The 25,832-nt window shown below is 32.8% G+C and overlaps 2 protein-coding genes and 1 pseudogene across 4 annotated transcripts in view; 1 reads left to right on the top strand and 2 right to left on the bottom strand.

The window, feature by feature from the left end:
• LOC148303845 (neurobeachin-like protein 1) overlaps nucleotides 1-25,832 on the bottom strand; it is a 148,304-nt gene that overhangs the window by 39,530 nt on the left and 82,942 nt on the right. For both annotated transcript variants that reach the window (XM_088269309.1, XM_088269308.1), the window contains 2 exons: nucleotides 24,577-24,726; nucleotides 24,026-24,183 (listed from right to left, as the gene is read on the bottom strand). In XM_088269309.1, the coding sequence (XP_088125435.1) occupies nucleotides 24,026-24,183; nucleotides 24,577-24,726 (308 nt within the window). The remainder of the gene's footprint in view (nucleotides 1-24,025; nucleotides 24,184-24,576; nucleotides 24,727-25,832) is intronic.
• Cpr64Ab (Cuticular protein 64Ab) lies at nucleotides 5,114-6,830 on the bottom strand. The gene is made up of 2 exons (XM_088269312.1): nucleotides 6,800-6,830; nucleotides 5,114-5,602 (listed from the first exon to the last, which is right to left on the bottom strand). The coding sequence occupies exons 1-2, from the start codon at nucleotides 6,809-6,811 to the stop codon at nucleotides 5,246-5,248; spliced, it is 369 nt and encodes a 122-aa protein (XP_088125438.1). The 5' UTR covers nucleotides 6,812-6,830; the 3' UTR covers nucleotides 5,114-5,245.
• Nucleotides 18,957-21,760, top strand: LOC148303847 (larval cuticle protein A2B pseudogene; annotated as a pseudogene). The gene is made up of 3 exons (XR_015838418.1): nucleotides 18,957-18,968; nucleotides 20,206-20,448; nucleotides 21,199-21,760. The product of XR_015838418.1 is annotated as a larval cuticle protein A2B pseudogene (transcript).

The following is a 25,832-nucleotide window of genomic DNA, read 5'->3' as shown; positions in this document are numbered from 1 at the left end:
GTAAAAAATGTCGGATGAAAAATGATTTTTTTTAAATACGGACATGTATAATTTATCCGACGTTAACTAGCAGACAATACTTTTTATTTGTTTTTATATTATTTTCTTTATGTTTTTTTATTTGATACAACTCAAAAACTGAATTTAGGCAAAAATTAATATTTTATATTATAGACCAAAAACCAAAGGTTGACGACGGCGCGTATTTGACGCGAATTCAATATTAGAAGCACATATTGCGGAATACAAAGTTTCTGGAGCATTCCTTTTACGCGATGCCTACATGGAAAATGTTGACCACGCGTCTCTTCTCACACGTTGCGAATGGGTAAAGGCAGAGGGAGATAAGTACACCGTATTTAGATTAGCCTTTGAACTGGTGCAGTATTGCACTACACGTACGAGAATTTGGTGCGATCATTATAAAAATCGCAACGAACGAATTCCTATAGGGACGTAGCTATACAAGGGCCGGAATAGAGCGTGATAAGTCAAATTCTTAAAAAGTAGTAAAAATATTAACAATCTAAATCATTGCAAACAAATTTTTTTTTTTTTATGTATTCAGGTAAGCAATATACGAACTATATGAATACTCGTATGTGAACTAATTTTGAATAAATCTCACCTACTTATCTCTAATTGAGAAAGCTATATACCTACTTCACAAACTGATGGCCGCACAATCATTTAAAATTCAATATTTATCAATATTACAACTAGCATACAAAAGGAATCCAACAACAGTGCACATATACATACTTCTTTAAAAAAATAATTGCAGTAACGATAAATTTTTAAAGAAGAACTGAATGATACACCTAAAACAAGCGAAAATTAAGACTTACGTCTTCTTTCGGATAAAAAATTATAGATGCTTTATATCGGTCTAGGCACCTTGAATAAATGTTTTTAAAAAAATAATTGGATCAAAATTAATTAGATTTACGTATTTTTTTACAAGATTAAGTCAGCTTTAACACTTACTTCTTGTTTCGATAATTACTATTTTTTTTCGGTATCAATGCAACATAACATATTATTCATATTACAATCTATTTATAATTTTTATATTTAATATTACTCCTGCGTTCGGACCTGCTCACACGGATAGGAACTTTACCGAAGGCGATAACGTATTGGATCGGTTCATTATTTTCATTAAAACATGGCTTATAAATTCAATTCACATCAAACGTAACTAGATATAAATAGATGTCGATTAAACGATAATAAACTAAGTAGGTACTAGAATGTGTAAATTATTTAATTTAATTAGACAGACAAGTACGGTCAGCACTGGCGAAAAGAAAAAGGATTAATACAAAAAACCGTCAGGGCGTTTGTGCACTACCCGGAATTTTACCGTCCGGCAGTCCGGTTTTAAAAATGAAAGCGACTACGGCAGTTTAGCGTGATTGAATTTACGCGCAACGTGTTCACGCACCGATCCGAAGAAAGACGGAAAGCACAAGCCAATCCAAGCCAAACATCGTTTGAAAACGCTAACTGACGTGCCGGACGGTAAAATTCCGTGTAATTTCGTGTAGTGCACAAACGCCCTCAGTGTAATAATTTTTAGCCGTTCTAACATATAAGAATATTGTGAAATTTTTGCAATCCATACTCATCAGTATTAACTTGATAGTCGATTATATGAAGGCAGAGGTTATCAGTCTTTAAAATATATTTGATAGGGATATTTGATTTAAAATAAATTACGTATGTGGAGAAGCTCATGGTATAACGTCCTTCATTTCCTTTCCCATATAAAATTAATGGTATATGGGAAAGGAAATGGAGGAGGTATAGAATGTATTAATAATTTATTAATAGCGTTTAAACACATTGGAAAGTAGACAATCGCACTCTTAAAAGGCAAAAAATCTGAAAAGTCAATATACGTATGAAATCTGTATTAGTAGAATTAAGGTAAATGTGATCAAATAAGGTAAATCCACACTGAAAAAATACTAATTATTGAGATTATTTGATAATGGTATTAAATGCATCAAAACAAGACGGCTGTCCAAACTCAAAACACAGTAAGGGACATTTTTTTTGTAGTACGTTTTTTTTGCATTTTTGGACCAAGTAGATTCTACGTACTACAAAAAAATGTCCCTTACTGTGTTTTAAGTTTGGACAGCCGAAGAGTCATAAAGTGACTGTCGAATCAGTTGAAGAAATTAAAAATATATGTTAACCATCACATTTTAATTCTACTTTTATCAGATACTAAAACTATACATTGAGAAAGAAAATCTTTTAATTATGAAAAAATCGCGTTAGTTTATTAAAGTATGTTAATTTGGGTGGCTAATTTTTTCAAAACAAAAGTTGAGTAATTATTATCGACTAGATTTTTTTATTATTTTCATCCCGATATTACCTTTATTAACCATTCTCTCAATATCAATATTTAAAAAATATTGATCCAATTAATATCTAGTAATAAGTGTCAATTTATATTGAAAATTAATGTTTTATATATTTATTGACTTGGCGTTTAATTTGTAGAACTCCATTTTAATTTATGTATTAATTTTAACATTCGTTTGATAATGACATTCGTTTGATAATGCCCTAACAAGGCGAAACAATTGTCACAATATAATTTTTTATGTGTTTTTTGTTAATAAAATACAACTTAGTAGACTCAAAAAATCTGTGTTTGATTTAAAATTAATACATAAATGAATGTTTTATACGCTGAACTAACTGTCTTTTAATCACGCATTTTGTTTTTTTTAACCGATCATATATATTTTATTCAGGGTCGTTTTTATGTACTAATTAAAGCACACGTTACGTAAAATAGTCTAGAGTCTGAGACAAATAGCCTTATTGGTAACTCAAACATCAAAAGTAATCATTGGAAACCTTTAGGCTGATCTACAAATTTAATTCAGCTTCTAAATATGGATATTAATCGAGTGATTTATAAATTATAAAATCGAACTGATATGAGGTAAGAAAATATAAAGTAATTACAGACTGCAGTACATATCAATGTCATACGTAGATATGTGTAATCTGATTATGAAAGGGCGGTGTGCAACATTATTTGAGAGTCGAAGTATAAGTATTAAAAATTTATAAAACTTTGAATTTAAGGGCGTATTTTTTTATTTTATTTAAGTTTTACTTGAATACCACTATTTCTTCAAACCTATTGTGACACGAATTTTGGTGCATTCTGCATCATTCTCAAACACCGTATATGAAGCCAAGTCTAAATTTTAGAGTGTCCTTGGGACGTTGAAGGATGAAGAGGAGGGGGTAGAAGCTGTGTCTTATTTTCATTTGGACTTAGCTTCACATACGGTGTTTGGAAATGATGCGGAATACATCGAAGAACGTGTCACAATAGATTTAAAGAAATAGTAGTATTTACCGAGTACAGCTTAAATTAAAAATGGAAAGACAATACCACAAAGTAACTGCCGAATCGATTAATGAAAAAAATGTATTTATAAAAACAATGTTAAAATTAGTTGTCGATGTATAAAGATAGTTCTTTGATGGTGATTGGGTTTTCTGAGAATGTCGTTAAGTCACAAGTTATAGGTATATATAAATCATTCAAATAATTCCCATTGAAGTATTCGCCAGAAACATTGATTATATTGTATTGTAAATGTAATTATAAACATATATGTAACTTCGTTACTGAAGTCTTTTTTTTAATCCATTAATTTCAGAAGTGTTTACATTATATAACGATGGTATTTGATTCCACTTTTACTGCCCATCAATATTTGATGAGAAGTTAACAAAAACATAAACACAACATCATACTAACTTATGCATATAACCTCTACTTGTACATACTATATACACACCATAAATGCATTACGATTTACCGTGGTAATTCAAATATTATATAAACAAATAAAGGGTATTTTAAAGAAAATAAAAAGAAACGAGTTATTGCATTATAAAAATATTTATTACGTATTTTCATTATCACATACACTTGGAAAAAGAAATTTGATTACAACTAATCTATTTATACAAATGAGCTCATTTTATAATAATAGGATAAAGGAATGAAGATGGAAAAAATGTTTTAAAAAATGAGTATGATTATAGATATGAGAAGTAGACATGTAAAGAAAAAATATTGTGCTACGTATTAAAATATATCGCTCACTCCTTTCAACAACGTCATATTTCAAAAATCGACAATTTTCAGTTGTGCATGTTTTCGAAAATGCCCAGAAAATGTAATATATCCCAGCAAAAGCGGCATATTTTTAACTCAATATTTACTCGCTACAGGGCAGAAAGTGTTGTTTTTGCATTTTGAAGAAAAGGTATTGTTTAATTATTTTTTTAAATATACCTACTAAATATTTTTCAAATGGAGAAAAAACGTGCAAGTTTTACCTCAAAAGATCTGTTGCACAGTAAAATTTCAATAAGTAGCTTGATATTTATTTTGAATATATTTTATTAGCCGTGTCCGCCTCCGTAGTGTAATGGTCAGCACGCTCGGCTACCGTTCTGGAGGTCCCGGGTTCGATTCCCAAGGGGGGTAAAATAAATATAAGTGATTTTTTCACTGTAATATTTATTCAATATTACCATGGACTGGTACCTGAAGCGGAGGGCTGATCACCTTTCCTTCATGTGTAAAACGATCAAGATAACACTGCGTTTATATGACACAGTGCCCTATGCACCATTGGGGTGCGGATAAGGGTTTAAAAAAAATAAAATAAAAAATATTTTATTATATTATGAAACTATAAAAACGATCTCCTGAAAAACAAGTTTTTTTTTTATATATAAAGTTGTTGAAAGGAGTGAGCGATATATCATATGAATGAGTAGAAGAGAAACAGGATGGAGAAATATGATAAAAGAAAAATGAAAATAGTTGAGATGATAACAATAAGGCGATGGCAAGATTTAAAAAAGAAAATTGAAGAATTCGATGATGAAAAAAGGAAATGAGCATGTACAATTGAACAAAAACGAGATAAAAATGCAACGCATATTGAATACACTCTCGTAGAAATAGAGATCAAAAGGAAGAGATAAAAAGTGTGAATAATTTAAGAAATGTTAATAATTTAAAGACTAGACAAAGCGATATAACATGTTGGATAGATTATTCATCACACCAGAAGAATACAGCAAGCTGAGAACACAATAAAGCGAGTAACGTAGAGTATATTACAGTTAAATTTAAACCTACAGTCTTATATGGCACTTTCCATTAAAGTAGCATTGTGGATCAACCGATAAATTTAAGACCTGCCGGGACTGCCGGTACAATAGCCTTGGCATGTACCAGAGGGCCCCTCTGGACCACGGCGTTGAACCCGTTGATGGGATCAGCGGTGTAGACGACAGTCCTGATGACGCCGTCCGGCTCGACCAGGCTGTAGGACCCCTTGACCACTCCGCCGTTCCTGGTCTCCTCCTGGCTCTTCCTGTCCCCGGTGAGCGAGTCGTGGACGTTGTAGGCGAACGCGTACTGTGGGAACGGGTCGTTGGGATAGGCGATCGGGGCCGGTGCTATCACCTGGTGAGCTACAGGTACGAGGCCACACTCGACGGCGACGGCCAACGCTACTAAAATGGACGCTACCTGAAATGTTAAAAAAAGGAAGCAAAAAATATTAATTGAATTCAATTTATTTATTTCTATTAATATATACATTATTTACTTATAACCCTTATCCGCACCCAATGGTGCATAGGGCACTGCATCGAATTGACACAGTGTGTTATCTTGGTCATTACTTACATGAAGGCAAGGTGATCACTCTTGCGCTTCAGGAACCAGTCCAGGGTAATATTGAATAAATATTACAGCGTAAAATCACTAATATTTATTTTCACCCCCCCTAGGAATCGAACCCGGGACCTCCAGCACGGTAGCTAAACACGCTGACCATTACACCACGGAGACGGACGTTACAAACTATAATTTTATATACATTACAAACTATATTTTTTTTAATCGTATACATTCAAAATACATTAAAATAAAATATATGCAAGAACTATTGCTAAGTGTAAAAGAATTCCGCTTCGGTAAACTCCTTCAGACACATGGAACAGATCAATATCCATTGAGATATTGCTCAACATAATCATGCTGATGAATTGAAATTACAATGGTTCATGTTCGTCTGCTGTGCTAGTCATGATTGTGGAGGCGTCACAATCGGGTTATTAAGGCATCCAATTGATAAATATGTATTTTCAATATTATTAATATTTAAAGCATTTACATTGTATTTTGTATATTAAAAGCATATAATTTGCGATTTTTGTTATTTGTGAACGAACAAGTATTTGGACACACTCAAAACGTTATTAAAGTTTTACTCAGTAAATACCAAGTATTAAGTTGTACTTAGTAAATATGGTATTTACTAAGTCAAATTTGAATTAAAAAATGGATAGATTTTACCACAAAGTGAATGCCGAATTAATTAATGAAAGCAGTAATTATTTTTTATAATAATATTAACATAATGTTTAGTTGAGGCATATAATCAGTCAGATGTGAGCTGTAACTAAAAATATTTTTTTTAATTGTACAAATACTACTACCATCACGCCGTTACCCCGCAGGGGTAGGCAGAGAGGATGGAACGCCACACTCTTCTTTCCTGACATACACTCCTCGCCTCCTTCACATCCATACATCTAGTCATACATGCCCTTCGATTACTTTCGAAGACTTTTGACACCGCCAGATTTTAGGTTCCGATTGATCTGATCGCGCCAAGTCTTAATTGTACAAAATAAAACAATATACTTTTTTGTGACTTACCTTGAAAGACATGTCGGGGTTGCTTGGAGAGATGTGTTGACTGTGAAAGCACAGGGGATAGTATGAAGTGTAACACTGAGTTGTAAAGCTTTTATAGTGAAATTACGGTCGGTTACAGCATCGCCACTATTCGCGAAGAAAGAAATGAGGCGTTGAAGAAGCGAGGACGAACCGTGCATATCAATCGGCCCTTGAAAAGGAATACCCCTGAAGGGGAGCGTAACCATCTGGATCGTGATATGAAAGCGATTATAAGGTCTCCCATACACTTATTTAATAATTTCATTAATTGATTCGGCAGTCACTTTGTGGTAAAATCTATTCATTTTTAATTAATGTTTTAGTTAGTAAATATCACTATTTCTTAAAATCTACTGTGACACGTGTTTCGATGCATTCCGCATCATTTTCAAACACCGTATTTTTTGTTTGAAAATGATGCGGAATGCATCGAAACACGCGCCAAAGTAGATTTAAAGAAATTGTAGTATTTACTAAGTAAAACATTAGTTATTAATTTAATACTAGCATGCACCCGGCATGCGTTGCACTAAAAAAAACGCATTTATCGAAGCGCCACGTCGGGAGCGTCTCTATTTTTATGGTTAAAATTGTTTTTACGTATTGTCATGTGATTGTTTTAATACAGTGACCTCCGCAAAGATTTAATGAAGATATTTTGAAAGTTTCAAAAATTTATTATGCTTGATATAGCAATGCATCAAGTACAAATAAACAAACAAACAGACGGGACATTTAAAAAAAATATATATAAAGAAGATAGTTTTTAAACTCTTTTGGCGTGCATGTTGGCAAAGGACCCTGAGAGTCATTTATTCTGGATTGCCTTTGAAAAACTGGTGGTTCAATGTTTTGTGTTGAGTTTTCAAAACAATGAAAATTTAAAAAAAATGTTGTAACGCAAATGGCTTTGATTTTTCACCGTACGTTATTATGCATAGCAATGTTAAAGGTTCTTAGTAAGTTGTTTTATTGGCAGATTTGAAAATGACATTTTTTTATCTAACAGCCATAAAGTTATGTTAATAAAATAAAAAAAATAAATGTAAAACAACCAAGAATTTCAGTTAAATTTCATAATACTGATTTTTAAAATAATTTTTACACTTCTTTTCATTCTTTTAAAAGTAAACCTCAATTTTTTTATTGAAATTTGACTTGAAAAATATCGCTGTTTTTTAATATCAACTGTGACAGGTATTTCGATACTTTTCGCATCACTTTCAAAAACCGCATCTCCGTATTACGATGCGGAATTAATCAAAACACGTGTCACAATAGATTTTAAGAAGAAATAGTGGTATTTACCAAGTAAAAATTGAAATAAAAATGGATAGAATGATATCAGTGATTGCGGTATCAATAAATGAAAACGCCAAAAAATTTCCTTTTGTGCATTTAAATCATTTTCAATGTTGAATTCGATGGTTGACGATCTACGCGCGCAATGTGTCGGATATAAGCGCACTTGAATTGCAATGATTTCGTTCCTACTTACCTAATGAATTACCCACCTGATAGAAAGTGAACACTTGGATGACATCTAGGACGATTGTTGAATAAACATTACAATCGTTCCTTATGCGGATGAAATTATTTAATTTAATTAGTCATGGAAATCCAGAGCGAGGTTTCAAAACATGAATTTCAGGGGATGCATGAAATTCACTAAAACCGAACATTTTCCTTCATGGTAAGAAAAGGGGCATTGGTTGAAAAAAAAATCTCGGGAAGGTATAAAAAAAATATTACCAACCAATTTTTCGACATTTCATCAAAGATGAAGAAGAATATGGAAGTCTGGGCATTTGCCGTCATAGGCTGGTTTAAGTGATCACTTTACACACGTGTAACATTCACCAATTCTACCCATTATTGACAACCACACTACTCAAATTCTTGGAAGTTCTATGTATATGAACCAATTTTGAAACATTGTTCTTGAATCACTAGAACTTCACTAGAGACATCTATAGGTGAGATGAAAAGAAGCTTTTTATTGAGCGGAATCTCTTTTATTAGTATGTGAGGTCCAAACCCTGGATTATTATCAAACACACGAGAAACGCCAAAAAATATCATTTTCATTTTTATCATTTTAGCTTATAATTTGACCAGATAATTTATTAACAACATTTTGAGTGTGTCCAAATACTTGTTCACCAGACTTCCATATTCTTATTCATCTTTGATGAGATGTCAAAAAATAATATGAAAAATACTCCTATAATTGGAGATCATCCAGATTTGTGAACAGGTATTTGGACACACTCAAAACGTTGTTAATTTCTAAACATCATCAATTGAAACAGAGAAGTAGCAACGCTTGTTACTTTAGTATAAGATAAAAAAAATAACCAATTAATTACTTTAATTTTTGTATAGATCCTTATCGAACCTTATCGAACCTGACAAGATTTATAATTTATTATATTATTTATAAGCTATTTGTTAAATGATAAAAAGTAAGGATTCGTTAGGAAAAATAATATCATTAACAATACAAGTATTATTTATTCCATCAGACACTGGATTATTTACCCTACGGGTGGTGTATTTCAAATCGAAAAGTTCACCTTCAAGATACAATGACTTTACAATATCAAAATACAATACCAAACAATTCTAACAAAACTTTAAATATTTGGGAACCAAATACTTCAATAACCTTCCTAAAGATATAAAAAAATTGAAGACATTAAAATGCTAAAAAATAAATTAAATACCTCATTTACATGTTAATCGAAAAAATATCACTTACAAACATGTCCGCCTCCGTGGTGTAATGGTCAGCGTGTTTAGCTACCGTGCTGGAGGTCCCGGGTGCGATTCCCAGGGGGGTGAAAATAAATATTAGTGATTTTACACTGTAATATTTATTTAATATTACCCTGGACTGGTTCGCGGAACACTGCGTCAATTCGATGCAGTGCCCTATGCACCATTGAGTGCGGATAAGGATTATAAGTAAGTAAGTAAGTACAAACATAACCAATAAATAATAAGTGTAAGTCCCTCTTCAAGCACAAGAGCTTAGTCTCTTTATTGAAGAGAGGGCGTGACGAATTTTAAGAATGTCAAAGTAGAAATGTCTAGAAAAACTACATTAAATTTATAAATATATGTATTTTTTTAATCTTGATTTTACAAGAGGTACACTTTTAAAATCGGAGTAAAAAATTCGCCTCGCACGTAGATCCGCGTATATTAACCGTGCGTCAGTAGAATATATAGTATTTTAGATAAATTTCACAAACGGCCGATAAATTGTACTCGATCGTCATTTAGCGGGTTGATAAAGAAATACTTTTTACTTTCATCGGACGAGACCAGAATGAGTTTGGTAGTCCCTCTGTGACGTAACGGCCGAGGCACCTACTGGGCTGGCGAGTGACTCTTCATTGGCGTCACGTACTGTATAATGAGTCCGACACGCGTTATCATACTTATGGTACGGGATGTACTTAGCAACAAAATCCATCTTAAGATAAATTTGGCTTAGTTTGAATTTTATTTATTTATTTGATTTTTATTTTGTCCTCATCCGTAGTGTAATGGTCAGCACGCCCGGCTACCGTTCTGACGGTCCCGGTTTCGATTCCCAAGGGGGGTAAAATAAATATAAGCGATTTTTTCACTGTCATATTTATTCAATATTACCCTGGACTGGTACCTGAAGCGGAGGGCTGATCACCTTTCCTTCATGTGTAAACGATCAAGATAAAACTGCGTTTGACGCAGTGCCCTCTGCACCATTGGGGTGCGGATAAGGGTTTTATATATTTTTATTATATTTATTTATTTATTGAACGGCTAAAGCCTTTAACATAATACATATATACAGTATCTAATATAAAAATACACTAATGAATACACTAATAGAGAAACAAAAAGTCTTATAACAAATAGTCTTGTAACATCAAATAATAATAAAATAACAAATAGTAAGCACTGGTAAATAGACGTCTCTTTTACACACTATCAGCGAGCAGCAAGAGAGAGTGAAACACAACGTTTAAATTTTTCCATTATAACATGGAGAAGAAATGCTGAGAAAGTACAGACTTAAAGGTGGATAACAATATATTGAACAAATCTATACTATCAAAAGCATTGATAGTATAGATAATATAATCAGGCTTTAACGAAGATTTAGTACATATTGATATCCCAACAAAGATGAAGAAGAATATGAAAGTCTGGGTTTTTATAGGGCTTACGACCGTCATAGGATGGTTTCAGTGCTCACACTAGTAACATTTACAACAATATACAGAACTTCCATGAATTTCAGTAGTGTGGTTGTCAATAATGGGTAGAATTGGTGAATGTTACACGTGTGTAAAGTGATCACTTAAACTAGCCTATGACGGTCGTCAGCCCCGTAAATGCCCAGACTTCCATATTCTTCTTCATCTTTGAAAAGATGTTAAAAAATACTAGTAACATTCGCCAATTCTACCCACGATTGACAACCAAACTATTCAAATTTTTGAAATTTCTTGATATATTGATCAAAATCGAAATACAGTGCTTGACTTCACTACAAACATCTATGGCAGGATGATGGAAGCTTTTATTTATTAAGCAGAATTCATATTTAAAACTCTTTCGTTTGTATGTAACGTCCGAATCCTGGATTATATAAATCCTGGATTGTTACACGTGTGTAAAATGTAATCACTTAAACCAGCCTATGACGGTCGTAACCCCTGTAAATACCCAGTATGTAAATACCCGTAATCTTCTTCATCTATGATGAGATGTCAAAAAATAATGTAGAAAATAAATCCTAATTGGAGATAATCCAATTTTGTGAACAAGTTTTGGACACACTCAAAATGTTGTTATCAGGCTTTAAAGAAGATTTTTGTATGGTTATATTCATATTCGTATTTAAACAATGTTTTCCTAAGTATGTAACGTATTTTAGATCAATTGTCATTCTTGGTATAAACCCTTTATCGTCCGAATTGAATTTCTACTAATTTTAACTTTAATTTAACTTTAACTTCAAGATAGGCGCTGTGGCGCGGTGGATAGACGCTCGACTGCGAAACTAGGGTTGCGCGTTCGGATCCCGCCAATTGCAAAACAAATTCAAGAAATATTTATATTCAATAGGTGTGGGTGTTTGTGATATATTTTTCACATCTACCTTACCTATCCTTACTATCCTACCTGTAGACAAGCCTCTAAAATAGAGGCTTCGCGGGTTTTTCTTATAAAAATAAAATTACAAATCGAAAGGTGAAATTGATAAGCGATGAAGACTTAATACTGTAAAAATAGTATTATACGATTTTATTTTTATTCTTTTCTTGTATGTTTATAATGTTAAAACGTTTTTTTTTTTAATAATGGTATTTTAAAAAAAATAGAATTCCACTGACAAGAAACATAAGGTGGCTTGGTAGGATTCCTAAAAAAATGTATATGTACGAGTCAGTGGCGTGCCTAGGGTTTACCAGTAAGGAGAGCCCTTATATTTCACATTCGTGAATACATGACGTACCTATAATTTTTTCACTTTTTACCATTATCAGTGGAGCAAGCCCCAAAAAGTATTATAAAGAAAAACAATGCATTGTAATCTCCGCTATTCTCGTCTAGATTATTCGAGTACAACGAAAAAGCGCGCGATAATTTAACAACCATACACTAATTATGTATTTTTAATAATTTGATGCAGATATGGTAATTTTTATTCGGAGTTGTTAGGCAAGCCAGGCTTATGGGCTTCTATGGAAGTACCGCTACTGGTACGAATATATATGGAAGTAAATAGTTTTAAAAAAATATGGGGATGGGTGCTCTAAAAATACGTTAAAAAAAATACTTAAAATTAAAAAAGGGCTTCATTCAAAAGTTGAGTCAAGGGGGTTGATTATTGAAAGCTAATACAATTTGTTTGCTTTGAATACGCCTACTTGAACAACAAATTGTTTATGAAATGTTTAAGTACGTATGACACAAATTACATGTGAGATTACTGATTACACACAATGCAATAAGAGCTTTGAGGGCAAAGTAAGAGTCGCAATTTGAATAACTTATTACAATAATTTAATGATAAATATTTGCATTGCAAATTGTCCATTGTGATGACATGTTCGGTGTAGCATGTAAAATTTCAGTCTCCATAAATTACTGAAAATTAGTTGTGGGTGCCAATTTACGAAACGAAGAAGTTAGAAAAAACGCAAGAATACTGTTATTATCTAAAATGTTAATAATACTAACTAACTAACTAACTAACCATCACGCCGCTTCCCCGCAGGGGTAGGCAGAGAGAATAGAGCGCCACACCACTCTGTCCTTGCAAACATTCTTCGCCTCTTCCACGTTCATGCATCTCCTCATACATACCCGCCGATTGTTACGACTCCTAACCTGACAACTTTCAAGTATTTGGCATACCTGATCGTGCCATGTTAATAATACAAAATGTATAAAAGTCATACTATCGATTTTTGTTCAAATCTAAGGCTATTTGGTATGCCTTCTGATATTTAAACTACTTTTAATAACAATATCAATAATGGGTTAATTCCTTTATAAAATCAAAAATAAATTAAGAAAGTTCAGTTACTGGCTCTCTGATAGTTACACGGGAAAAATCATGGCAATACTAAAAAATTATCAACATTTTGAGTGTGTCGAAATACTTGTTCACAAATCTGGATTATCTCCAATTATAGGTGTTATTTTACATATTATTTTTTGACATCTCATCAAAGATGAAGAAGAATATGGAACACTGGGCTTTTACGGGGATGGTTTTAGTGATTACTTTACACACGTGTAATATTCACCAATTCTACACATTTTTGACAACCACAGTACTCAAATTCTTGGAAGTTCTACATGTACTTATGAACTAATTTTGAAACATTATTCTTGATTCACTAAAACTTCACTAGAGATGATTCCAGACTTCATCTTTGATGAGATGTCAAAAAATAATATGAATACTAAAAAACCTGTCTTTAGGGTAAACTATTTTTTTAATAATTTAGTTATTAATATAATTTTTTAAATAAAAATTTATTTAAAAAAAACAGTATTACTTTCCTCAATGACTTCAATGGATTTTACGTAATCGTTTTGTGTAAAAAATTATGTATACATTTCAATCGAAGAAAAAACTATGTTGAACAATGTAATTTATATTTGAAGCACTATCTTCGTGATTTTCCATTTTGTAATTAAAATGTATCTTTGTTTTAAAATCACAAAAAATTTAAAGTGATTTTAAAACAAAGTTGCATTTTAATTATAAAATGTCGAAAAACTTCCGAATACTGATTTTTACATAACAATAATAAAAAAATCATCTAAAAAAAAGTTTTAACATTTTATCAAGTTTGAATTAAATAGCATTATAATTTATATTTGAAGCATTTACTTTGTGATTTTCCATTTTATAATAAATATTATATAAAATGCTATAAAACATTATAGTGATTTTAAAAGAAAGTTACATTTTAATTACAAAATGGAAAATCACGAAGATAGTGCTTCGAATATAAATTATATTGTTCAACATAGTTTTTTCTTCGATTATATTTTCATTATAAACAGAATTAAATAAGGACTTTTTGTCCTGTTCTGATCGGTATCTATACCTACACTATGTATTGCATATTAACAACAGGAATCGAGTCAACATTAGCGACGCCTGTGTGAAAATAATCAAAGCTAAACGATATTTTCTCTCGTTTGGTGGCTAGCGGTAGAATTAAATACGAATAGGATAAAGTACATGCTAAAATTGTATCGAACGACACACATATTGTAGTTAACTTATTAAGTATTAAAACATAACATTTCTAACCTAAACGCACAGGTGCGTTATATAATATCTAGAAAAATTTATGTATAATTTTTTAATCATGAATATCACTATTACTATATTATGTATAGATTTGGAATTTACTCTCCGGAATAACATGATGATTTATGTATAAAAATAAAACAGTTGTATAAGACCACTATGAATTTATAAATATAAACACTAGTTTCGAAAACTACAGGAGGTGTTCTCATCAACAGATAAATATACAAATTGTTTGTTAAACCTGATCATTAATTTTATTAAGGCAAGGTGATCAGTTCTGCGCACAAATTATATCCATATAAGGACGCATTTTAAGGCAGCAGTTCCCTTTGCGCCATTAGGTATGGTGACATGCAAAGAAAGAGTATAGCAGATGCGGATAGAATGCGGCCGATGGTTCCATAAAGTATCATTTGTATGTATGTGTGCGTGTGTGTGTGTGTGTGTGTGTGTGTGTGTGCGTGTGTGTGTGTGTGTGTGTGTGTGTGTGTGTATGTGTGTGTGTGAGAGAGAGAGAGAGAGTGTGTGTGTGTGTGTATGTGTGTGTGTGTGTGTGTGTGTGTGTGTGTGTGTGTGTGTGTGTGTGTGTGTGTGTGTGTGTGTGTGTGTGTGTGTGTGTGTGTGTGTGTGTGTGTGTGTGTCTGTGTGTGAGTGTGTGTGTGTGTGTGAGAGAGAGTGTGCGTGTGTGAGTGTGCGTGTATGTGTGTGTGAGAGTGTGCGTGTATGTGCGTGCGTGATGTGCGCAAGTGCGTGAGTGCGCGTGTGTGCGCGTGTGTGCGCGTGTGTGCGCGTGTATATGTATGTATATACACGCCACATACGAGAAAAAATATCTGAAAAAGAATCTTATGCAAGAAAAAAAAATCCAATACCAACATATTTTAATGCAGCTTAGAAATAGTTAAGAGTAAGTATTATGTAATTGAGTTGATATATAAATAATCTGGACAGCTTGTCCCACATTTCATGTAAAACTTATATGGCCTCGGGGTTTTCCGACATAAAAATGAAAAGCGCATGTATTACCTTCATACTGCATACTGCACACTACCTACATACTCGATCGGAGAGATGTGAATTTCAGTTGCCACGTTGCAGTGCGTTCCGGAAAATGGATATGTTTTCATAAACTGGGGATACTATATTAAATGAAGCATACTGAAAACTCAAAGGAATTTTTTTTTTGGTATTCTGTTACCATAAATAAATGAAAAAATGTTTATTTATTTTATTATAAATCTGAGGAATGGAGAAACAGTTTATCGTTGAGTTATTTAAAAAAAATACGATATAAAACACGATATAAAGGATATAAACATATCGCTTACTCCTTTCAACAACGTCGTACATCAAAAATCGTCAATTTTCATTTGTGCATGTTTTCGGAATGCCCAGAAAATGTACTATATCCCAGCAAAAGCGGCATATTTTTAACTTGCAGAAAGTGCTGTTTTTACATTTTTAAGAAAAGGTATTGTTTAATTATTTTTTTAAATATACTAAATATTTTTCAAATGGAGAAAAAACATTCAGGTTTTACCTAAAAAGATCTTTTGCACAATAAAAAGTTCAATAAATGGCTTGATATATTTTTTAAAAAATTCTGTTATATTTTTAAACTTTAAAAACGATCTCCTGAAAATCAAGTTTCATGTATGACGTTGTTGAAAGGAGTGAGCGATATGGTAAATTTATTTTATAAAATTAGTTCGTTTTACTTGTGATTTTGTAATTAATAGTAATGAGAAAATCTACATTCCGACGTAAATGAAACTAAAAATTGTTAGACATTGACAGCAACTTACCGAGTAGGAAAACCAGTCCAATAAAAAATATTTTTCCACTGGTGAAAATATTCCACATACGAAATACGGCGAGCACTGCAACGATTAATTTGTACATTATTTTTTTCCTTTATTTTTTTATTTTGAAACTCTGTATGTAATTTCGATTTATCCCAGTGCAGCGTTTCTTCAAAACAAGAATTTCAATTACCATAACACACAATGACTTCCCTTCAATAACTATTATAGACGCAACAAAGGCTGTTTGTTAAAAACTTATGTAATCAAAAATTAAATTCAACATGTAAAAATATAAATCAATTAAATTCAAAACAATAATTAATATTTTAATGCAGATGAAAAACAATATAAAAGTCTGATTTACAGATATTACGACATGTCACGACGTGTATTTAGTGATCACTGGTTTAAGTGATCACTAAATACACGTGTCATATTCACCATTCTACCTTTGTACATGTTGTAGTTTATTGACGTGTTTTATTTGCATATAAAAGTACGTACATTTTTTTTAAACTAATACATTTAATAATAATAATAATAATAATAAGCAAAACGTGGAAATATCACTGAATCAAGTTGGATTGAATATGAAAGCATTTACATGCAAAAACAAGATGTTATTTTTATTTTTTAAAGATAAATACTAAGTTTTTTAGATCCCATGCAGAGATCTACGTATTTTGGTGCAAGCTCTGAAATGCATAGCACAATATTTTATAATGCACTTTAAAATGGATTATATGAAACAAACTCGCCCAAGGCATAGGCGAGGCGTATCGATATACATGTACACACGAACTGCAAATAATAATTTATAATACAGAATGTGACCAATGTTGTAATAATATTGCTGTTTAAAAAATATAAAAATAATAAAATACCCAGATCTTCATATTCTTCTTCATCTTTGTTGAGATTATAATAAACAATCTTCTTACTGGACAGATTATGCAACGCAACGAATGGACTATACGACAGCCACGTCTTCTATACGCCAGCCAAATTTTCTGCCGCGAGTCCGTTAATGTTAATATTTTGGTGTAAATACACTATAAACGCATAAGTAAAGTGAATTGCGTACTGTGAACATGTATACTAGATATCCGAACGACTTCCGAAAGTTTCACTACAAAAAATAGGCAAAAATATATAAAAATATGTTTTTTTTGTCAAAAATATTGTAATGTAAAATAATCCAGCACGGGACGGAAAGTTTGACACTGGGAATCGAGCAGCTTAGAGGTTAATGATAGAATTTCCTTTTCATATTATTTTTTGACATCTCATCAAAGATGAAGAAGAATATGGAAGTCTGGGCATTTACGGGTCTGACGACCGTCATAGGCTGGTTTAAGTGATCACTTTACACACGTTTAACATTCACCAACTCTACCCATTATTGACAACCACACTACTCAAATTCTTGGAAGTTCTGTATATTGTTGTAAATGTTACTAGTGTGAGCACTGAAACCAGTCTATGACGGTCGTAAGCCCTGTAAATACCCAGACTTCCATATTCTTCTTCATCTTTGTTGGGATATCAATATGTACTAAATCTTCGTTAAAGCTTGATTATATTATCTATACTATCAATGATTTTGATAGTATAGATGTGTTTACAACATTTTGAGTGTGCCCAAATACTTGTTCACAAAATCTGGATTATCTCCAATCAAATTCTTGGAAGTTCTATTTATATGAACCAATGTTCCTTGTCCAACAACCTTGTTCTTGAATCACTAGAACTTCACTAGAGACATCTATTGGTGAGATGGATATAAATAAATACCCAGACTTCCATATTCTTCTTCATCTTTGATGAGATGTCAAAAAATAATATGAAAATAACTCCTGTAATTGGAGATAATCCAGATTTTGTGAACAAGTATTTGGACACACTAAAAATGTTGTAAATAAATTATCTGGTCAAATTATAAGCTTAATAATAAAAATGAAAATGGTATTTTCTGGCGTTTCTCATGTGTGTGAATATAATCCAGGATTCGGATCTCACATACTAATATAAGAGTTTCTGCTTAATTAAAAAGCTTCTTTACATCTCACAAATAGATGTCTCTAGTGAAGTTCTAGTTATTCAAGAACAAGGTTTCTAAATTGGTTCATATATATATATATATATAGAACTTCCAAGAATTTGACGAATTGAATTTTCACGGTAATTTTTCTATACTCAATAACACTCTCCTTAGCATTCATCGTTATGATAAAGTACCTATGTTAAATCCTGCTAATAATACTCGTTACATTCATTATTATGTCATACGTATTTGACGTGGTAGTGGCAATGTTTAGCGATTACCCAAGTTCGGTTGGTGACACTTATTGCGAGCCCTTAGCGGTCCTATACAGCGGGCGGCGGGCGTGGTATGCCCCGCGGTCATATTGGTTTGATATAAAGAGCCGGGGTAAGATTGGACGGACACAACTTGTGAACACTCGAGATAGACAATACACAACGGTACAACATGGCTTTCAAGGTAAGTACCTCCTGTCATTTTCAAACAAATATTCAATAAATGGTACCAAATCTAAGAAAACGAAGATTTCATTAAAATTTGTTTTAGTTTGAATTTAATAAACATTTTAAAATAATCATGATAATTTAAGTTTTCTTTATTATTGATTTGGCGTTTAATTTGTAGAACTCCATTTTAATTTATGTATTAATTTTAAATCAAACACAGATTTTTTGAGTCTACTAAGTTGTATTTTTTTATGTGTTTTTGGTAATAAAATACAACTTAGTAGACTCAAAAAATCTGTGTTTGATTTAAAATTAATAAATAAATTTAAGTTTTCCTTTAAAACTCGCAAAAGTTAATATTTGGTTTAATACTCGTTCTAGCTTGTGTTACATGTACTCGTATAGTATTTATACGAGCAGATTGAAAAATTGGTGGTTCAATGCGAAATTGTAAATAAAAAAGTGAAGAAATAAATAAAGTATTAGGATCTTATCAAATAAAGATAAAATACACAAAAAAGAGAAAATCAGAATAGATTTTTATTCATTAAAATCTCCGCATTCCCGGATCTGATACAGAAGCTCTCGGCTTCCTGACAGACCACTCTTGCAAACCAATTTTTTTATGAACTAAGTAGCGAAAATTGTAACCAAATTATATCCCGATTTAACCCTATATTATTAATTACCCTACGAGTGACGTTGTTACTAAATATTCGTAAAAATACGACATAGAAATAAAACGGGAATAAATTCGATATTCAAGATTTTATATTTTAGAAATAATATTCATTCATTCTTTGGGCTTTGAGAGGAAGTTACCTACCACGAAGCAGGGGGCGCGGGAACGACGCGAATTTTTTTTCCATGAATCGTCATTTTGCCGTGGTAATTTTTACGATAGATAAGTATTCTAGGATTAATGAAGATTTATTAAAAAAAAATAGATAGTTTTAGAAAGCAAATGAACAAAAAATAACGATGTTAAAAAAAAGTTTTGTTTTTATTTCGGCATGTTTGTTACGATTATAACTGTTTAAAACCGCTGATTAAAGAATTAGTAAATAGTATGAAATTTAAGTATTTTTGTAAATAATAAAAACACAAACATTTTACTTTAATTTTTAAAAAAATATTTTCAAGAATTGTCATTTTCCGTCGTAATTATTACGACAGTTTAGTATACTAGGGTTAAAACGAAAAAATGGGTGCATTGCAACACAGTTATTTTTAATTTTTTAAAATTACAGGTGGCAATTCTGCTGGCGGCGCTCAGCTGCGCCCGCGCCGCTCTGATCGGCGCCCCGGCGGCCGTGGTGGCGCCCGGATACGGCGGCTACGCGGGCTACCCCGGCTACGGCGGTTACGCGGGCTACGCCGGCTACGGCGGCTACCCGGGCTACGCCGTGCCCAAGGTGGCCGTGGCGGCCAAGGTGGCCGTGCCGGAGCCGTACGACCCCAACCCCCAGTACACCTTCTCCTACGCCGTGGAGGTGAGGACAAAAACGCACTCTGAACGCATTCGTCACGATTTATTTCAAGGAACACGGATGACTCGTAATATTTAAACCATATCCGCTCCCTATGTGGAGCATATGGAGTCCACAAACTGTCTCCAGGCTTTTTTGTGGGCTGCCAGCTCCCTTGCATCCTCCCAAGTCAGATCCGTGTCCCGAAGTTCTGACGAGAACTGCTGACGAATTGATGACTTGTAAACGAGTGTTTAATATTTTTTAAAGAAACACGGATGACTCGTATTCGAGTCTTTAAGATTTCTTGTAATAAGCACGAACAACTCGCATACGAGTCTTTGTGATTTCTTTTAATGAGCACGAACAACTCACATACAATTCTATGAGATTTCTTTTAATAACCACGAACGACTCGCATACTAGTCTATGTGATTTCTTTTAATAAGCACGAACGACTCTCATACGAGTCTATGTAATTTCTTTTAAAAAGCACGAACGACTCGCATACGAGTATATTTGAACTATTTTAACGAGCACGAACGACTCGCACACTAGTCTATGTGATTTCTTTTAATAAGCACGAACGACTCACATACGATTCTATGAGATTTCTTTTAAGCATACTAGTCGTTAAGATTTCAGCTAAAAAAAAACCCTTATGACTCGTATACGAGTCTTTAAGATCTATTTCTACATGTCTACACCCCGCAATGGAGAGAGACGGGTAGACAGAACTATACTAAGAATTCACAAAATATTTTTAATTAACAGGACGCCGTGACCGGGGATTCTAAAGGCCAGCACGAGACCCGCAGCGGTGACGTAGTCCAAGGATCCTACACCCTTATCGAGCCCGACGGCAACAGGAGGACCGTTGAATACACCGCCGACCCGGTCAACGGCTTCAACGCAGTAGTCCACCGCGAGCCGGCCGTCAAGGCGGTCGTGCCGACAGTCGCCAAGGCGGTCTACCCGGGGCTGGCCAGGCCCTACGGGTACCCCGCCCTCGCGGCCCCAGCCGCCCTGCCCCTGGGCGGACACTACCTTGGCTAGACGCACCCCACATCAGCCTAGCACCGAACTAAAGAAAGCCTGACAAAAACGCGAAACAACTGACGACATGTAAAATAATTCCTAGTTTAAAACTTGACGTTTCACAATCCTTTTTTTACGAGATTTTGTCATAAAATCTGTCAAGATTCCCAAGAGACTTAATGATATCGTATTTTAAAATTTGTCATGTTTCGTAAGAGACTTGATGAGATCGTATTTTAAATTCTTCATGTTTCGTAAGAGACTTGATGTGATCGTATTTTAAAATTCTTCATGTTTCGTAAGAGACTTGATGAGATCGTATTTTAAAATTCTTCATGTTTCGTAAGAGACTTGATGAGATCGCATTTTAAAATTCTTCATGTTTCGTAAGAGACTTGATGTGATCGTATTTTAAAATTCTTCATGTTTCGTAAGAGACTTGATGAGATCGTATTTTAAAATTCTTCATGTTTCGTAAGAGACTTGATGAGATCGTATTTTAAAATTCTTCATGTTTCGTAAGAGACTTGATGAGATCGCATTTTAAAATTCTTCATGTTTCGTAAGAGACTTGATGTGATCGTATTTTAAAATTCTTCATGTTTCGTAAGAGACTTGATGAGATCGTATTTTAAATTCTTCGTGTTTCGTAAAGAGACTTGACACGAGACACGAATGGTTTCCCGTAGGATACTTGACAAGATTGGATTTTAAAATCATTCACATTTCGTAAAAGACTTGACGAGATTGTATTATAAAATCCTTCCATGTTTCGTAAAAGACTTGACGAGATTGTATTTTTAAATCCTTCATGTTTCGTAAGAGACAAAATTGCATTTTTCAATCATCAAAGTCTCGTAAGATACTTGAAAAGATTGTTTTTTAAAATCCTTCATATTTCGTAAGCTACTTGACACGATTGTTTTATAAAATTCTTCCAGTTTCTTAAGAGACTTGGGGAGATTACTTTGTAAAATCCTTCAAGTTTCGTAAGAGACTTGACACTTTTGTATTACAAAATCTACCAAGTCTCATAAGATACTTGACAAGATTATATTTTAAAATCTTTCTTCGTAAGACAATTGAAGAGATTGAATTATAGATCCCATACAGTTTTTAAATGACGGATTATTTAGAATACTCATAGATTTCTTTAGAGACCTGCTAGCACTCATCACCAAAGTTCACCCGACTCCACATATAAACATGGCTACATTCATCTGGTTAGAGATATCCGTTTACAGTATTATAAGACGCATACGACATCATATTTGTTTCAGGTGACAAAAATCACAATAACTAAGAAATAGACCATATGATAGTAGAGTTGTTGTAAGCAATATCTACTATCTTTGTCAAATTTCTTGTACGGAAATACTGACCACTGTAATCGAACAGAATATCGCGATCCTAATCTTCATCCAATAATTGAACATATCGTAGTGTTAAGTTTATTTTTATATAAATATGTATTATTACGACTGCATGTACAAATAAATAAATGCAACGTTAAAATTATTTTTTATATTTTATTATTATTTCAAACAACCCTTAAAAACAATCGAAGTAAGATGAAAAAAGACACTGATAGTTCGAGTGTTTTCGATATAATGTAAAAGTATGTCGGTAGTTATTATTTTATTTATTGTTTCGGCATTAACTTTGTGGTAAGACATGTTACAATGATTAAAGAATACACTTCGTTTTTTACCACTTGAGTTTTATTATAGACTACATGTTTCAGAAGTTAAACTTCCATCATTCAGGTCTGTTTAATAACTAAAATATTTTAGTTATTATACAGACCTGAATGATGGAAGTTTAACTTCTGAAACATGTAGTCTATAATAAAACTCAAGTGGTAAAAAACGAACTGTTTTCTTTAATCATTGGTAGTTATTAATAGATTTTCGATACAAATTTGGCAATGATGGCAATTCCAACTGAGACAACATCCAAGAATTACGGCAATATGGATTATTAATAATGGACAGAATAGTGAACGTTACGCAAGTGCCTTAAGCGATCACTTAAGCCAGACAATGCCAGCTAATATGTCCTAGGATTGCATAGAATGTGTATTTATTCCTTAAAAAGTTTTGTCTTATATAAAAATATACGTGAATACTTGCGACCTGTACATAATTCAATTTTATTTAACAACCTTAAACTGGTTTACCGTATTTTTTAAAAATAATTCTATATTGATATACGAATACGAATGAACATTATTCGATCACAAAGAAGAAAGTAGATTTCTAAGAATAAGATAATTACATTACATGAAAAGTCGATAGATGGCGCTAGTAAATAGTTTTCTGTTACAAATATAATATACAATTTAAAAAGGCATTATATTATTGATAATGATAGACACAACTTTACTAGTAATTAATTTGAATAAACTCACCTTCATGGAAAAAATCGTCCAATACTTTTCACTTAAAAACACTTTGGTTGAGAACGATACACAATTACAATAAATAGAATTACAGCAGGTCATGAAAAATACCGTTAGCGATAGTCGGAACAAAAATTGAATTTTTTATATAATCTGACTTACCCAGCATCCCAAGCTCCCCTGGGCCCCGTGAGGAAAGCCCTTCTGGCCTTCCAGTGGGCCGCGGCCCGGGCTTCGCGACCCCTAACCTGGTTCTGGAAATTATTATACCGCTGCAAGTCTTCGGCACGCCAATTCTTGAAGGACGATATCACCTGAGCCTAAAATAAAATTCTTAATAAATACACGCAGAGTACACTGAATTTTCATTTTTCACCTTATTTTATAATTTCCATTTATAGTTCCGAAAAGGTGATTGTCCCAATTTATGTAGCTAAACGCACTAACCATTAAACTACGGAGGAGGTCAAACCTAAGAAGATACATAGATATGCATGTGCAAAAAAAAAAAATTATTGATTCGGCACTAACTTTGTGGAATGACATGTTAATGATTAAAAAAAAAAACAATTTTTTAATACCATTTATTGGGTTTGATTTAATTACACACGACTAGTCTTGAAAACCACAGTTGTTTTTATCGACAGATAAATACTTCCGATTACTTTTTTTAAGGAATCGAAAAAAAAATAGCAAAAGTATGGAATTCGAACCTGGAAATGATTCTTGGCTTGCATCTGTTCTCTCGCTCTCGCATTGGCGCCTGCCTTGCAGGCTTCATAGCACTCGGCCCAGAAAGTGTTGAGGGGCTCCCCAACCAGAGTATTGGTCTCTCTGTCGTACGCGATGCTCAGAGGACGGACCTGAAAAAAAGAAAAATGTTACAAATATTATTTTTTGACATCTCATCGAGTCTGGGCATTTACGGGGCTGACGACCGTCATAGGATGGTTCAAGTGATTTTGTGAACAAGTATTTGGACACACTCAAAATGTTGTAAATAAATGTTAGATATCATTAAACATTAAAGAAATATAGCAAACTGTTCAGGTAGCATTGACGTCACATTTTATAACTCAGCGAAAAAAAGTTGTTAAAAAGATGATTAAAAATTAGTTCAATTTTAATGAATAAACTAGAGTACAACCTTTTTGTTAAGTTTTTCACTGACATATCTTGACGAATATATTTTTTTCATTGCATTTTAAATAACGTATATACCATACGAACGTTACAGGCTTGTAATAATAATAATAAATAATAATAATAATAATAAATAATAATATTAATAAATTATAGCAAACAAAAACGTGGCAAAAGTTTTTATACTATTGGTTACCTAGTAACATGTATTTTATTGATTTATTTATTTTTCAAAACATATTACATAAGTCATATATATAATATTCCCGATGAGTAATTTCTATTTCTCATTTTGGGACATGGGACTAAGGTTAACAAGACTGGAACACAAATAATAAAGTAACAAAAAAGGTTTTTTTTAAATAACCTCAACTAATACATAGCAAAATATAAAAACAATAAACAGGTATAATGAATAGGCATAAGAAGCATATTTAAAAGAAATAAATGAGAAAAACATTTTTTTAAACACAGTTTGTATACAGTAGTAAGCAGTAGCTTACCTTATAATATGTATTTCACTACAAATTTTCCCGAATTAAGGCATGGTAAAAGTAATTATACTACTGATAGCGTATATTTTGCGACAAATTTTCGCGAAAAAATACGTACTTCTTCACTAATAGGTTCTATGCCGTGCGGAAGTCTGCAATTTGTCAGAATTGAATTGCATATTAAAAGAAAATGCAACATGGAAGTAAAAACATAGATTTTTATACAATATAAGTTAGATAAGACATAAATAAGTAAATTGATAATCAGCATTACACGCACGACAGATCATTTCAGTCTGAAGAAAGAAATATTGACGTGTCGCATGTGAAAG

This window comes from Brachycentrus maculatus, unplaced genomic scaffold (genome assembly GCF_059751285.1).
Source record: "Brachycentrus maculatus isolate JH-2025_06_01 unplaced genomic scaffold, ASM5975128v1 h1tg000344l, whole genome shotgun sequence".
Classification (NCBI taxonomy): Eukaryota; Metazoa; Arthropoda; class Insecta; order Trichoptera; family Brachycentridae; genus Brachycentrus; species Brachycentrus maculatus.
This window is presented reverse-complemented; position numbering and strand designations above follow the sequence as displayed.